Below are 15,085 nucleotides of genomic sequence, written 5' to 3'. Positions count from 1 at the left end.
AGAGAGAGAGAGAGAGAGAGAATGGAATTTCCAGGAGGAGTCGGGGACGTGGGAGGAGATGGAGGGCAGGCAGGGAACGCCGTAGATGAGGTATTCATGTATAAAGTTTTCCAACAAAAGTACATGCTGGAGCAATGTGTCAGTAGTTTGCTCTTGCAAAGACAGAGGTTTAATTCCCAGCACCCACATAACAGAACACAACCCTAGTCTCATAGTATCCAATGCTGCCTTTTAGCCTCCATGGGCACCAGGCATGCACATAGTGTTCAGCAGACATGTAATGAAAACACCCACACCATAAATTTTTTAATTAACTAAATTAATATTTAATCGTTAAAAAGTATATGCATATATGTATTTAAAAATCCATTCGTTTTGAAAAGGAGGCGTATGAGGGAAAGATGTGAGGACACGCACACTTCCGGCTCAGCTGTCTCTGGTTGCTTTAGTCCAGTTCGCGTAAAGTAGCAGCACTGGGCAGCAGCTTTAGGAAAACACTTCCAAAGATGGGACTCCCAATGCTGGCTTGTGTTTTAACTGTCGACCGCAGGCTTCATCTCTCTCGGCACTGCTGCTGCGGCGGGAGCAGGAAATGTTCCCCTCGCCTCCTCCGCCCTCGGGGCTGCTGGAGATGCTCTTCCGGTACATAGACCTCCACCAGGATGAGTTCGTGCAGGTACGAGAAGCCACGCGCGATGCTCTGGTTGCTCCTTCGGAACCTGGTGGCATCGGGGAGATGTGGGATGTTGTGTCTAGTGATATGATTCTATCCAAAATGGTGATGACTTCTTAGTGGGCTAAAATATCAGTGCTCTTCAGGAGGTTGCGGCGGCAGCGGCAGCGCAACACGGCACAGGCCTTTGATCCCAGCACTTGGAAAGCCGAGGCAGGCAGGTCTTTGAGTTCCAGGCCATCATGGTCCAGGATACACAAAAGAACCCTGCCTGGGGGAAGGGGAGAATTCGTGCCTATGAGATTCGTGTCAGAGTCCCGAACACTGTCTGTCCCCGGCAGGTGTCCCCGGCAGGTGTCCCACAGCATCTCTGCGGATCATGCTTTTTCTAGCGCAGGTATCCCAGATGGAGCGGGAGACCCATTTATATTTCACTGCCAGCATCCATAGTCCTTGGCTTCATTCCTAACACCAGCCTGGTTCCCAGGACGTGGTGTGGACACATGGAGAGAAGAGGACAGGTGAAAGAACACAGAGAGGCCTTGGGAAAAGAAAGAGAAGCCCGGCGAGGAGGGGAGGAGCAGTAGGTGTAGGTCGTTCTGGCTCACAGGACAGCTCCCCCCTGCCCTCTCTACTGGCTCTGTCCCCTCTGTCAGCATCTGGGCCCGTGACCACAGCCTTCCCCACACTTATTTGGGCGTTTCTTGTTTTTGCCTTTGTTTGTTTGTTGAGACAGGGTCACATGTAGCCCAGGCTACCCGGAACTCAACACCTAGTAAAGGATGCCCTACAGTCCTGATCGCCCTTCCTCTTCCTCCCAGGTGCTAGGACTGTCGGTGCGCGTCACTGTGCATGACTTCCACACCGACTGGGTGCATCTAGGGCCTCCTCTGCGTCTCACTAGACTTCATTGTCTACACCCCTGGTACCAGGTTGGCCCAGAAATTGCATCAATCAGCCAATGTCAAGGATATTGTCATGCAAACAGAGGTGAAGCCATTGTGCTTCGTGCAAAAGGCACCGAGTTGACTCCCCAGGCCAATGTTCCTAAACATGACCTCCGTGCAACCCTTCCTCCTCTGCAATGGTGACCAGACAGGAAGAGCTCTCGGGTTTTTGGAATTCAAGCAGAGTCTCCAGAGTCCGTGGAGATACAGCGTCTTTGCAGGAGCTGAGGGCAGGTGTGGGCGTGCAGTCAGAGTGGCCCCTCTTCCAGCCTCCTCATCTTCCCATTCGCTGTGGGGGTGGGCAGCACCTGCTCTCACACTCCAGTGAAAACTGTCAAACCTAATAGTCCCTAAGAGAGGTTCTCTTACCACAAAAATGTAAATGCTATAACCACCACAAAAGAAAAATTAAACAAAAGTAAGAAGCGGTCAAGACCAGCTATGCAAAATAGATGCTACTTTCCCACTAAAACCAACCATGCACACCTGTAATCTCAGCGCCTGGGAGGCAGAGATAAGAGAACTCTCATACATTCTCAGTCATTCTGGTTTACATAGTGTCAACAACAGCAACAACAAAAAGTCTCCAGCTTGGGCCATTCAGGCTCCAGCCTTAGACCATGAGTGATGATCTCAGCTTATTCCCCAGTGAATGTCCTCTGAGCCCTATAACACAGTGGCCACTCGTCCATCTGGAATTAGGGAGCATCTTCTACTTTTAAAGAGTAACTTACTTGCTTTTCATTTTCACGTGCCTGTGTGGATTTATGTGTACCACCTGTGTGCAGGAACCCATAGAAGCCAGCAGAGGGCACTAGATTCTATGATCAGCAGTTGTGAGGCATCGTGATGGGTGCTGGATGCAGACTAAATCTCCGGCCTCTGCAAGAGCAGTAATTGCTCTTAACCACTGAGCCGACTCGCCAGCCTCAAGCTTCTCCTTTATAGCTGGAAACCTGAGATGGAAAGGTTAAGGAGTTCTCAAAGGCATTTGATGCCACAGGCTGAGGCAGGTTGGGTAGCTAAACTCATACATTGAAGAGTTCAAGTCCTGGCCATGCCGCCTAGAGGATCAAAAATCTAGGGACGGGCTGACTGCATTCTCCCAAGCTACCCTACCACATCTTTGGTATTAGATGGCTCTGGTCTCCAGGTTTCTAATTAAACCCCAAGCTTATCCATCGTGTGTGTGTGTGTGTGTGTGTGTGTGTGTGTGTGTGTGTGTGTGCGTGCGCGCGTCCCCGTGTGCATGTGTAAGCCAATGGTCAACATTGTATGCTTTCCTCAGGTGTTGTCCACTTTGATATATTTTGGGTTTTGTTGTTGTTTGTTTTGAAACCAGAGTCTTATTGACTTATCAATAGGCTCAACAGGATGGCCATTGCGCCTCCGGGATCCGCTTGTCTTTGCCTTACTGTTCTAGGATTACATGCATGGGCCTCAGGGTCCAGATGATGTGTTGCAGAGTCAGCTCTGGGCAGCTGAATCCCAATTTTTCCACTTGTGAAGCAAGCTTTGCAACTGCAATGTCACCTCACTCCCTGCACTTGCTTTTGCATGCCACTGTGTTATTAAACTAATCTGCAGGACTCTATGAGCTAAAGAGTGTTTAGGAACTGGTCTCCCGTCAGCCCCTACCCAGGTGGGCATGGGCTCTTCTGCCCTATCTGATAACCCCTCATTGTCTTTCTTTTCAGACCCTGAAGGAGTGGGTGGCCATTGAGAGTGACTCTGTGCAGCCCATTCCTTGTCTCAGACAGGAGCTCTTCCGGATGATGGCCTTGGCTGCAGACAAACTCCGGGACCTGGGAGCTGGGGTGGATTCTGTAGACTTGGGCTCTCAACAGGTGCTGGGCTCTCCCTCCAGCTCAGGGCCTCCACTTCTGCAACCGTTAGCCATGCCTTCCTTAGGTGGTGTCAAGAGAAGGACTTACTTCAACCTCTACAGAGTCCGGGTTTCCCACAAGAATGAAACATTCCATGTAGCCCAAATTGAAACTGTGCTGTGACTTCTGGTCGTAGCAGGACTGGGGGCAGAAGAAAATGGAGGTCATGCTGTGGGTCACCTTGTTATTAGAAGATTTATTGTTTTTTATGTATTTAAAGATTTATTTATTATGTATACAGTGCTCTGCCTGCATGTACACCTGCAGGCCAGAAAAGGACATCATATCACATTATAGATGGTTATGAGCCACCATGTGGTTTCCGGGAATTGAACTCAGGACCTCTGGAAAAGAAGTTAGTGCTCTTAACCACTGAGCCATCTCTCCAACCCTCAGCCTGCTTTCTTGTAGAGCCCAGAATCACCAGACCAGAGGTGACCTCATTCACAATGGGCTCTGTCCTCCCTTATAGCTGGATCTTATGGAGGGGTTTTCTCAATTGAGGTTCCCTCCTTTTAGATAACTGTAGCTTGTGTCAAGGTGATGTAAAACCAGGCAGCACAGAACCATTGCTTAGAACTGCTGTCGTACGGCAGAGCTGCATCAAAGCATCCAATGTCTCCGGCTTTAGCACTGAGAACCTAAGAATCATCAAAGTTTTCCAGGTCTTGGAAAATCTGCTGCTTTAAGCCATTTGAGATCTGGGTTCTTGAAGACTATTTCCAAAGAACTATATAGTGTTTGGCATCGCATATCTAATAATTAATGCTAATCAAAATTCCCATGATGCTTCATATAGTCATTTAAAAAAGAGTATCATGGAATATACTTTTTGGCTTTGTTTTGTGGGTTTGTTTATTTATTTATTTATTTGAGACAGAACCTCACCAGGTAGCCTTGGCTGGCCTAGAGCTCACTCTGTAGACCAGGCTGGTTCAAATGCGTGGAGCATTGCCTGCCTTGGCTCTTCAGTCCTGGAGTTGAAAGCGCACATCACCATCCCCAGCCATTGTATGCACATTAGAGATGGGAAAGGGATGCTCAGAACAGTTATGTGTGCTTCAGGGACTCGAGGGTGGAGTCGACAGGAGTCTTGTTCTGAATGTTGTGGAAAGAGAAAGTGTGGGCTCTTCGTTAGAGTTTGGTTTGCTTTAACACTGTGACCCCCTGCCCCACAGATGCCTGATGGCCAGAGTCTTCCTATCCCTCCTATCATATTGGCTGAGCTGGGAAACGATCCTGAGAAGCCCACCGTGTGCTTCTATGGGCACCTGGACGTTCAGCCAGCACAGAAAGAGGACGGGTGGCTCACGGACCCCTACACGCTGACAGAGGTGGACGGTCAGTGTCATCTGCTTCTAGGGGAGCCTGTTTTGTAGCCAAGGCTTGGCACAGATTCAAAGACAGCCCCAGTCTTTAGCTATGGTTAAAAATGAGTGGGGCCGGGTGTGGTGGTTCAAGACTATACCAAGCTACTCAGGAGACTGGAGAAAGAATCAGAATTTCAAGCCAAACCTGTGCTTCAAGGTGAATTTGAGGCCAGCTGGGGCAACTAAGCAAGACCATAACTCAAAATAAAAAGTTAAAAAGAAAAGAAAAGAAGTCCAAGGTATAGCTCAGTAGTAAAGTGCTTGTCCTGCATACACCAGGACCTAGATCTGATCACACACACACACACACACACACACACACACGCACACACATATGCACACACGCACATGCACACATGCGTATGCACACACTACAGAGGGCTGGGGATTGAGAGAACTCCTGTTTTCATGTCAATGACACTCGTGTCCTTCCATCTGTGGAAGAAACTACGCACCTTGTGCCTTTGTGCCCTGCGGGGTGAGGTTCTCGGCCAGAGAACAGTTGTCTAGACCGTTTTTTAAAGCAGATTGAATCTGTGTGTTGTGAAGAGGGAAGAAGAAAAGTCAAGAGAAATGGGCACACATCCCTATTCCAGTGTTCTTCCAGTAGAGAAACCTCAGCAGGAGAGACTATGCGTGTGCTGTTCAGCAGCAAACTATCTGGGGCTATCAAGGAACTTAGACAAAACAGCTAAGTTCTTCTAAGACTAGTGAGGTGTGTGTGTTTAGACTTGCTTATTTTATATGACTGATGTTAAACATCCATCCTATTTGTATATAAGAAACTATGCTTTGCATTTCTTTTGTTTCTTTTGCCTTTTTTTTTTAGACAGTGTCTCAGGTTCTCCAGCCTTGACCTGGGTCTCTGGCCTTTACCTACAAACGCTGGGGTCACGGACAAGCACCGTCACACCTGGGACATTTTACAACTCCAGAGCAAGAGTTGTACCTAGAATGTTAGAAATTACTCACAAAGCAGCACTGTTTTTAGCTGTTGACTCAAAACCAGCCCTCACATAAAAGGTCATAAAAAGATGGTTTATTCTGCAGGCTAGAGAAACGCTTAGTGGCTGTGAGCATGGCTGCTGCGCCGGAAGATCTGAGCTTAATTTTTAGCACATGCATGGCAGTTCATGACCATGTGTGTCTCTAGTTGTAGGGGGATCTGATACCCTTCTCTGTCCTTTGAGGGTTCCTGGCAAACAAGTGGGGCACTGACATATAAGCCTGCAAGAAGAGCATCCACACCTATAAATCAAAAAAAAAATTTTTTTAAATGTTTTTAGAAGATAGATTATTCTGGAGACAAATAAGAGTGGCCATATTTGTCCCAGGAACACAGACTCACACTTCTCACAATAACATATTCTACTGTGGAAGTGGCTATATAAGACTTTATTAGTCAAAGAGCAAAGAAAGTCATTATTTTTGCCAAATACATTGGCAGAGATCGCGTGGCTGGGTCACGTAACTCAAGAGAAAAGTCCACACAGGCTTCCGGTGCTCGCCATGGACACACTCTGCTTTTGGACTGAACCCAGGGTTGACTCACCATAGACTCTCCAAGCTTTAGTGGCCATAACGATGTTCAGGGCAGATACAGGGGTCAGGGACAAATGGGTCCCAAGAGCATTAAAACTACCCCCAAAATGCTTGGCTTTGATCTGCAATATTTAACTGACCATAATCACAAAGCACAGTCACATGACTGTGGAAATTTCTAACACAAATGCAGCTTTTTCTTTCATCTCAAACTTGAGTTCATATCACTTGGCAGGCTTGCTAGCACTGTTTTGATTTTTTTTTTCTTCCATGCTTAAAGGAAAACTGTATGGACGAGGAGCAACAGACAACAAAGGCCCTGTCTTGGCTTGGATCAATGCTGTGAGCACCTTCAGAGCTCTGGGTCAGGTAGGTGGGCAACTGGGCCTGAGAGAGGGTGGTGGCTAGGAGACAACTGTAGTTAAAACCTGCTTTGAGTAGCATACCCATCCCCAGCACACTGCACTGCGTACTCACTTTCCATAACAATCATGAGAGAGAAAAGTAAAGCTTGGGGAATTCAGGGGACTTACTCAGAGCCTCCAAGCCAGAGAGCAAGCATCCCGGAAGCTTGGACCGCAGCCTGCAGTGTGAGCCACATCAAAACCAGAGCATGGAGCTGCTGTGTTGGCTCAGCTGCCCAGTGTCCCTGGGACATACAAGATGGAAAGAGAGGACCAGCTCGTTCAAGCTGTCCTCTTACTTCTACATGTGTGCTGTGCCATGTGCGTGACGCCCCTCACATCATACCACATACGCACACATGAAAAAGCAGAACACAGTGCTGGGGAGATGGTTCCGGGTTCTGTGCCTGCTAGGACTTGAGTTTAGATCCCTAGCACCCATTCAAAGATGCTGGGTGAGGTGACATGTCTATAATTCCAGTACCAGGGTCCTGGAGACGGCCAGATCCTAGCAGCTTGCTGGCCAGACGGCCTTGGCAAACAGTACAGCGAGAGACTCTTCCAAACAATAAGGTGGAGCACAATAGGTAGGTCAAAAGATTAGAAGGGAAGTCACCCTTGCATTCAAACCATCCACTGCACTGAGAAACAAGAGCGTGGTAACTCAGGGAGTGTCGGCTGGACCCACTGTCCATCTTCTTATGCAGAGAACTTTAGATAAACAGGCCTTGAGCATCCACAGGGCTAACTGCCTTCCCTCCTTCCCTCCCTCCCTTCCTCCTTCCCTCCCTGCCTCCCTCCTTCCCTCCCTCCTTCCCTCCCTCCCTCTTTCCTCCTCCTTTCAATGTGGCCTGGTCCGTTTCTTATTTACTTTCCTTTCCCCCTTTTTATGTCTTCTCTCTGATTTTTCTTTCCTCCTTTTCTCTCTCCCTTTAACTCATCTCCTCTCCTCTTCCACTTCTGTCCAGTTCCCCTCAGCTGAGTTCCTTTCTCGCCCCTTCCCTCTGTTCTCCTTCCTTCCTTCCCATGTGACATAACCAATATGTATAAGAATGTGACTATATAAAGGCCACAATGTGCTTTCCTTCTTTTTTTTTTTTAATATTTATTGAATATTATGTATACCGTGTTTTGCCTGCATGTACACCTGCAGGCCAGTAGAGGACATTAAATCACATTACATTATAGATAGTTGTGAGCCACCATGTGGTTGCTGGGAATTGAACTCAGGACCTCTGGAAGAGCAGTCAGTGCTCTTAACCTCTGAGCCACCTCTCCAGCCCTGTGCTTTCCTTCTTAAGTTCAGCTCTGAACATTACCTAATCACTAGCAATAAGAAACAGCTACTGCCCTTGGCACAGCTCTAACCTCCCTGAACCTCGTTTCCCTTGCCTGTGAATGAATGAGAACACAACCCAGGGTGGGGGGGATCATATAAAGAAATACTTGCAAGTTAGATATGGCAATACACACCCTGAGTCCACACTTGGGAGCTGAATCAGGAGGCCGTGAGTTCTAGACCAGCATGGCCCACAGAGAGAGACACTGTCCTAAGCCAATACAAAGACAACTGTGGAGATCTTGTAGTGACCCCAGCCCTCCTCTCCTTTTTTCTTGCTCTCGGAGAATTCCTCCCCTGACAGCCCCCCCATGTATCATCTCACTAAGAGGCAGAGCAGCCATTAATGCCAGTCCTTCATCTCAGAGAAATGAATCACTCAGAAGAGACATAGCTCATGCTGGGTTGTACAGGTCCTCTGAGGAGCATAGGTGACCGAATGCAGACTTTGGTTGCTGGTCCAACACTAAGGAGCTATCGATTTAACTTAGATCTTTTATTTTTTTAATGTTTAAAATCGTGTGTGTGTGTGTGTGTGTGTGTGTGTGTGTGTGTGTGTGTGTGTGTAGAAGAGCATGTACAGAGGGGGAGCACATGTGCCAGGCATATGTATACGGATCAGGGTACAACTTGCAGGATGTTTCTCTCCTTCCACTAGGTGTCTTTTGGAGCGTAAACTCTGGTCACCAGGCTTTAGTGCCCTTCCCTGCTGAGCATGTGGCTAGCCCTGGTTTATGGCTTGTGAAATATGATTTGCTGAAATGTTCTTTAGCTTCGCAGCTACTTCTCTGTTGCAGGAAATTTGATCATATTGTAAAACCCCAAGATTGTGAGCTGTAAAAACCTGTTTCTAGTTGTGGTGTGGCTCAGACCTGGCACACACCTTTAATCTAAGAACTTTCTATAACTAGGATTAAATAAAGCTAACTCTAGGTCAAGAGGCAAAGCAAGCAAACAGCTGACAGGAAGTGAACATAGGAAAGAAAGAGAGAGAAAGTTCGGGGGACAGATAGAGAGGAACGCACAGGAAGTAGAAAGGAGGGACATTCAGTTTGAAGTGCTTCTAAGAAGAGAACAGAAGAGGCTTTTTCCTTCTGGGACATCAGCTGAGTAGGAAGGCCATGTGGGTGCTTTCTCTGCCTCTGAGCTAGCGTGCCTTCACCCCTGCATCTGGCTCCTGAGTCGCTAGCGTGCCTTCACCCCTGCATCTGGCTCCTGAGTCGCTAGCGTGCCTTCACCCCTGCAGCTGGCTCCTGAGTCTGCATTGATAAAGTTGAATGGCTGGGATTGTCCTTCCTTACAACTTCTCAGCAGCGACCTTGTGCTCACGTTGCTAAAGAACATCGGGCTGATGCTTTGGAGCTTCAGCCCCTCCTCCTAGGACACACAGAAGGGCAACTGTACCGTGGAACTGGCTAAGCCCTGTTCCCCAGTGCCCTCATCCAAATAGGTGGCCATGTCACTCCTCGGCTTGAAGCTGCAAGAGTGCTCCAAAACCTTCTCTGTGCTCTGCGAGAAACACCCGAAACTCTCAGCCTGCCTCTCAAAGATACACAAATTAGTCAGATAAAAAGGATCAAAACTTCAAAGGAGGTAGATGTTCCGTATCCAGTGTTATATAGAGAAAACCGTAAGATCTCTTTAGCTGCGAGATCAAAGCCTTCGAGTAACCCAAAAACCAGATTGAACACAGTTGAAAAATAACATTGTTGAAAGGAAACTTTTCCTGAGGCCTAACAATCTTTCAAAGCAAAGAGCTCTCCTTTACCATGCTCGGAATTATGGGAGTCACAGAGTCATTTGTAACATATAACCGTTATTCAGAAACACTGTTTAATGGAGCTGGGGAGATCACCCAGTTGGAGAAGTACTTGCCAAGCAAGTACTAAGAGTCAAGTTCAAGCTGGGCAGTGGCGGCACGCACCTGTAATCCCAGCACTTGGGGAGCCACAGGCAGGCATATCTCCATGAGTTCGAGGCCAGCCTGGTCTACAAAGTAAGTTCAGGACAGACAAGGCTACACAGGAACACCTTGTCTTGAAAAAAAAAAAAAAAAGACCCAAGTTCAAATGCCAAGGCCCCGTGTAAAAGGCGGCCATGCCTACAGACCCAACGCTCAGAGAACAGGAAGGTCCCCCAACTTGCTGGCCAGCCAGTGCAGTTAAAATGGTGAGCTCTAGATTCAGCAAGAAACCTTGTCTCAAAAATCAAGGTGGAGAATAACTGAAGAACACACTAGACATTGACCTCTGGCCTCCACATGCATGTACTCACATGTGCATGTGCACCTGTATGTACACATACATGTGCATGCGCGCACACACACACACACACGAGAGAGACAGAGACAGAGAGAGACAGAGACAGAGAGACAGAGACAGAGAGAGACAGAGAGACAGAGACAGAGAAAGACAGAGAGAAAGTTTCTTTTTCGGGGAAGGATTCTTCTGTCCTGTCCCTTCCTATCCCACCCTGCCACCTCTACCTCTCGAAGCACAATCAAGCTTTGCAGTATAGATGCTCCTGTCTTTGGGGTTTCTGCTCCAAATTCTGTCATAGCATTAAACCAAAGGGTCACATGGAACCCGTCTGCTGGTCTCACCTTTGTTTCTCCTCAGCTGCTGTAAACAGAGCTGCTGGAAAGGTAAGCAATCCATACATTGAGTATCGATGATTACTTAGCAATATGTCTGTACTAAATCCAAGCTTATAAATAAAACCTTGCTCGAGAATTTTGTACAATCTCTCTTGTTCTTTTATTAACCCAGGATCTTCCCGTCAACATCAAGTTCATCCTGGAAGGGATGGAAGAAGCTGGTTCTGTTGCCCTGGAAGAACTTGTCAGAAGAGAAAAGGACCGTTTCTTCTCTGGCGTGGACCACATTATGATCTCAGACAACTTGTGGATCAGCAAGAGGAAGCCAGCACTCACCTGCGGAACCCGGGGAAACTGCTACTTCACGGTGGAGGTGCTGGCAATGCCACTTGGTGGGGGGAGATTGGGTCAGTGGACAGGATAGAGTATTATTGGGCACCTTGAAGAGGAAGTCAGGAAGCTCTCCCTTAGGACTCACAGTCTGGGTGGTCATAGAAGTCTTTGGGGCTGGGTGTGTGATTCACAAAATCGTGAAAACTTAGAGTGTATATGCTTGGATGTATTTTTTCCTAGGGTCCTGGAGTTTTGGGTTTATATGTTTTACACACACACACACACACACACACACACACACACACACACACACACACACACATATATATATATATATATAAAACTATGGGTATAGAACCCATAGCAGGAGTAAAATACTTGTCAGGATGACTACCTGGACAGATGATGCCAGGCTAGCATTCATTCCCTTTTGTGTGCCTGCAGGCCTTGGCATCAGGGGACCCTAGTGCTATAGCCAAGAGGAAATCAAAGGCTGATGGCATCAGTCTGCGACACACAGCCTTGTGTCACTATCTTTACTTCTGAGCTTTAGTTTCCTATCTCAAAAGTTAGTGCAACCCTCTTACCCAGCCCAAGCTTATTCCTCCCTTTAAGTTGTTTTCAGTAACATAGGCAACCTGTGGCAGCACACACAATTTATAATGAAAAGTCCTTCCCAGGTGGGTCATTAGTTAGGCACTTTAGTTTTCTGACACAATAGGATGTGAATTTACTAGTTGACATGATGGAAATATCAACTCACTCACGAGGCTTAAATGGTATGAACCAGCTGGGCTTGGTGACACACTGAACTTCTGCTAGTACAGCTGCCTAATAAAGTGAGACTCTCACTCTGAAGTGACCAAGTGGGGGACTTCCCTCCCACTAAGGATGGACGAGAGCAGCAAAAGAGCACTGGCCAGGAGTGAGAGAAGGAAAGGGACCAGAGACAATGCTTGAACGGAACCAATGGGTGGGGGTGGGGGGGTCCTGCTCAAGCTGGAAGGAAGAAACCGCAGATGTTGAATTCGGTTCCAGATCCTCAGAAGCTGGTAGCATGTCCCAGTGGCTGACACTCTGAGCAACCAGCTTTAGGTCTGGGTTCAGACCGAAGGTTCGGAGCTAGCTACAAGGATGGCAGCCAGAAGGTGGAAGGCAGTAAATGACAATGTGTAAGCCACTCGAAGCTTCTGAGACCAAATCAGTCATGGAGGAAGCTGTAGAGGAGGTGGGAAGAAAAGGATTATGGGAGGAGAGCTAGGAAAATGGCTCAGGGCGTAAGAGCTCTTGCTGTGCAAGCATTAAGGTCTGAGTTAGACTTCCCATTGCCCATAAAGCTGCGTGTGGCCACGGGTGCCTGTAAGCCTAGCACTGGGGGACTGGCCAGCCGCCATAGGCAAATTGGTGAGCTTCAAGTTCAGTGAGAGATCCTACCTAAAGGGAATAAAGTGGAGAGGATGAAGACATCTGACATTCTTCCCTTGCCTCCACACATGTATGCACAGTGTTCATGCTTGCACACAGGTACATACATACCCATACATAATCCATACCCTACACACACACACACACACACACACACGAAGGAGGGAAAGAGGGAGGGAAGGAGGGAGAGAGAGAGAGAAAGAGAGAGAGAGAGAAAGAGAGAGAGAAAGAGAGAGAGAGAGATAGATTAAAAGTGGCATCAAGGAATTGAGTGCAATTGAAAAGAGAAAGAAATCACTCCACGTGGAAAGAGAAAGAAAAGTAAGTTTCCCAGAGGAGCAAACCTTCTCCTGAGAGCTGACCTAAAGCATGAGACGAAGCCAAGGGCAAGCCGGCTATGTGAGCATCAGTAATTCATCCAAGGATGGTCTGGTCATCTTGGATAGAATTGTGGTGGTGGAACAGGTTGAGAATGAAGTGAGTTTAAAACAGAGAAGGGTGGAGTCCCCAAGTCACATGACTGGGACCCATGAGGCATGAGGTCAGGTCTGGTCCTGAAGCACACGACCAGACCCGCCTTCCAGCATGTGGGAAGCAAAGGGACCGTGGTGGTGGTAGGTGAGCCTCTTCTCTTTCACCAATTTATAGGTAAAGTGCAGAGATCAAGACTTCCATTCAGGGACCTTTGGTGGCATCCTCAACGAGCCAATGGCTGACTTGGTTGCTCTTCTAGGTAATAACTCGTTCTACTTCCTTTTGGGAGGGTCAGTTCTGTTTGTTCTCCTTGGATTCTGAGTCAGCTCTGAAAGGGTTTGTAGTGACAGGAAAGCTCTATCATTAGCCCCTGCTCGTCTCCTGTGTCTGCTCTCTGGGCTTGTAATGAAGCCCATGCCATGTGCTACTTCTCATAATGCTGCCCTGACTTATTTTCTATTTATTTATGTTACTTATTTTTAAAAGGCTGTTTATTTGTAAACATGCATATATGTGCAGGTACACAAGTGTGTGCGTGTGCACATGTGTGGGCATGCATGTGGAGGTCCGGGGTCATTCTTGGGTGTCATTCCTCGTGTCTTAGGTGGTGTCCACTTTCAGTTTTGCGACACTGGAATCCAGAATTTACCAAGCAGGCTAAGCTGACTAGGCTACAAGAGCTGCCTATGCCCACATTGCCAGAGCTGAGATTATAACTGCATGCCACTGTGCCCAGATTTTTATTTTTTGAGACAGGGTCTCATCATTCAGCCTTGGCTAGCCTGAGGCTTGTTATAGACCAGGCTGACCTCCAACTCATAGAGATTTGCCTGCCTGAGCCTCTTGAGGTTTTTGCTCTTTTGTTTGTTTGTTTGGTTTGTTTGTTTGTTTGTTTGTTTTTCAAGACAGGGTTTCTCTGTCTTGGCTGTCCTAGACTTGCTTTGTAGACCAGGCTGGCCTCAAATGCTTGCCTCTGCCTCCGAGTGCTGGAATTCGTGTGTGCCACCACTGCCTCTCGAGGTTTTGAGTTAAAGGTGTGTACCATGACCCCTGGCACAGTGTGTGTGTGTGTGTGTGTGTGTGTGTGTGTGTGTGTGTGTGTGTTAAAGCATGGGTTTAAAGTATCATATGCAGCTCCTCATGTTTCTAAGGCAAGCACTTTCCATCTCTCTAAGGCCCCCAAACCTTCTTTTTTTTTATTTTTATTTTTCAGAAAAAATAAAGAGTTTATTCCATCTTACAGTTCAGGGAGATATGATACATCATGGCTGGAAAGATATAGCATCCACTGAGGTCGTCATGATCAAAGGAGTTTGAGGCTACTGGTCACATCAAGTTCACAGTCAGGAAACAGAGATAGATGAATGCTGGTGATCAGCTTGCTTGCCTTCTCCTTTTTATTAAGCCCAGAATGGAGATCATGTCACTATCCATATTCATAGTGGGTCTTCTCCCCTTAGGTAACCTATTCAATCTAATATTGCACAGGCATGCCTCAAAGCTTGTCTGATAGCGGGAGACTTTTTTTAAAGTTTATTATTGTTTCATTTTTGTTGTTGTTGTTGTTGTTTTGTTTTTTGTTTTTCGAGACAGGGTTTCTCTGTGTAGCCTTGGCTGTCCTGGACTCACTTTGTAGACCAGGCTGGCCTCGAACTCACAGCAATCCGCCTGCCTCTGCCTCCCGAGTGCTGGGATTAAAGGTGTGCACCACCACGCCCGGCTTATTATTGTTTCATTAGAATTATTTTAAATTTTAATTTATTTACTTTTTCACTTTACTTCCTCCTCCCTTCCTCTTCCCCCTGTCTCCCCCAGTGCTCAGAAAAGGGGAGCCCACCCCAGCTCATCAAGTTGCATCAGGACTGATCGTGCCCTTTCCCCCTGTGGCCTGGCAAGGCAGTCCGACGAGGGGGAAGTGATTGAAAACCTGGCAACAGAGTCCATGTCAGAGACAGCCCCTGCTTCCCTTCCTAGGGGACTCACATAAAGTCTGAGCTGCCCATCGGCTACATCTAATATATACTTTTTTTTTTTTTAAGACAGGATCTCTCTCTCTCTCTCTCTGTAGCCTTGGCTGTCCTGGAACTCACTCTGTA

General features: G+C 47.4%; 1 protein-coding gene across 2 annotated transcripts in view; it reads left to right on the top strand.

Annotated features, from left to right (window-relative positions):
- Positions 1-509: 509 nt before the first annotated feature.
- Cndp1 (carnosine dipeptidase 1) overlaps positions 510-15,085 on the top strand; it is a 30,358-nt gene continuing 15,782 nt past the window's right edge. The window contains exons 1-6 of one of the 2 annotated variants that reach the window (XM_051163872.1): positions 510-676; positions 3,318-3,467; positions 4,685-4,847; positions 6,699-6,787; positions 10,930-11,130; positions 13,164-13,248. In XM_051163872.1, coding sequence (XP_051019829.1) covers positions 593-676; positions 3,318-3,467; positions 4,685-4,847; positions 6,699-6,787; positions 10,930-11,130; positions 13,164-13,248 — 772 coding nt within the window. In that variant the 5' untranslated portion in view covers positions 510-592. Of the gene's footprint in view, positions 677-1,053; positions 1,195-3,317; positions 3,468-4,684; positions 4,848-6,698; positions 6,788-10,929; positions 11,131-13,163; positions 13,249-15,085 lie in introns of those variants that run through there. The other variant, XM_051163873.1, reaches the window with a different exon arrangement.

The sequence above is a fragment of the Acomys russatus genome, chromosome 20, assembly GCF_903995435.1.
Source record: "Acomys russatus chromosome 20, mAcoRus1.1, whole genome shotgun sequence".
In the NCBI taxonomy this organism is placed as follows: Eukaryota; Metazoa; Chordata; class Mammalia; order Rodentia; family Muridae; genus Acomys; species Acomys russatus.
The sequence above is the reverse complement of the archived record's forward strand: the minus strand, read 5'-3'. Positions and strand labels throughout refer to the sequence as shown.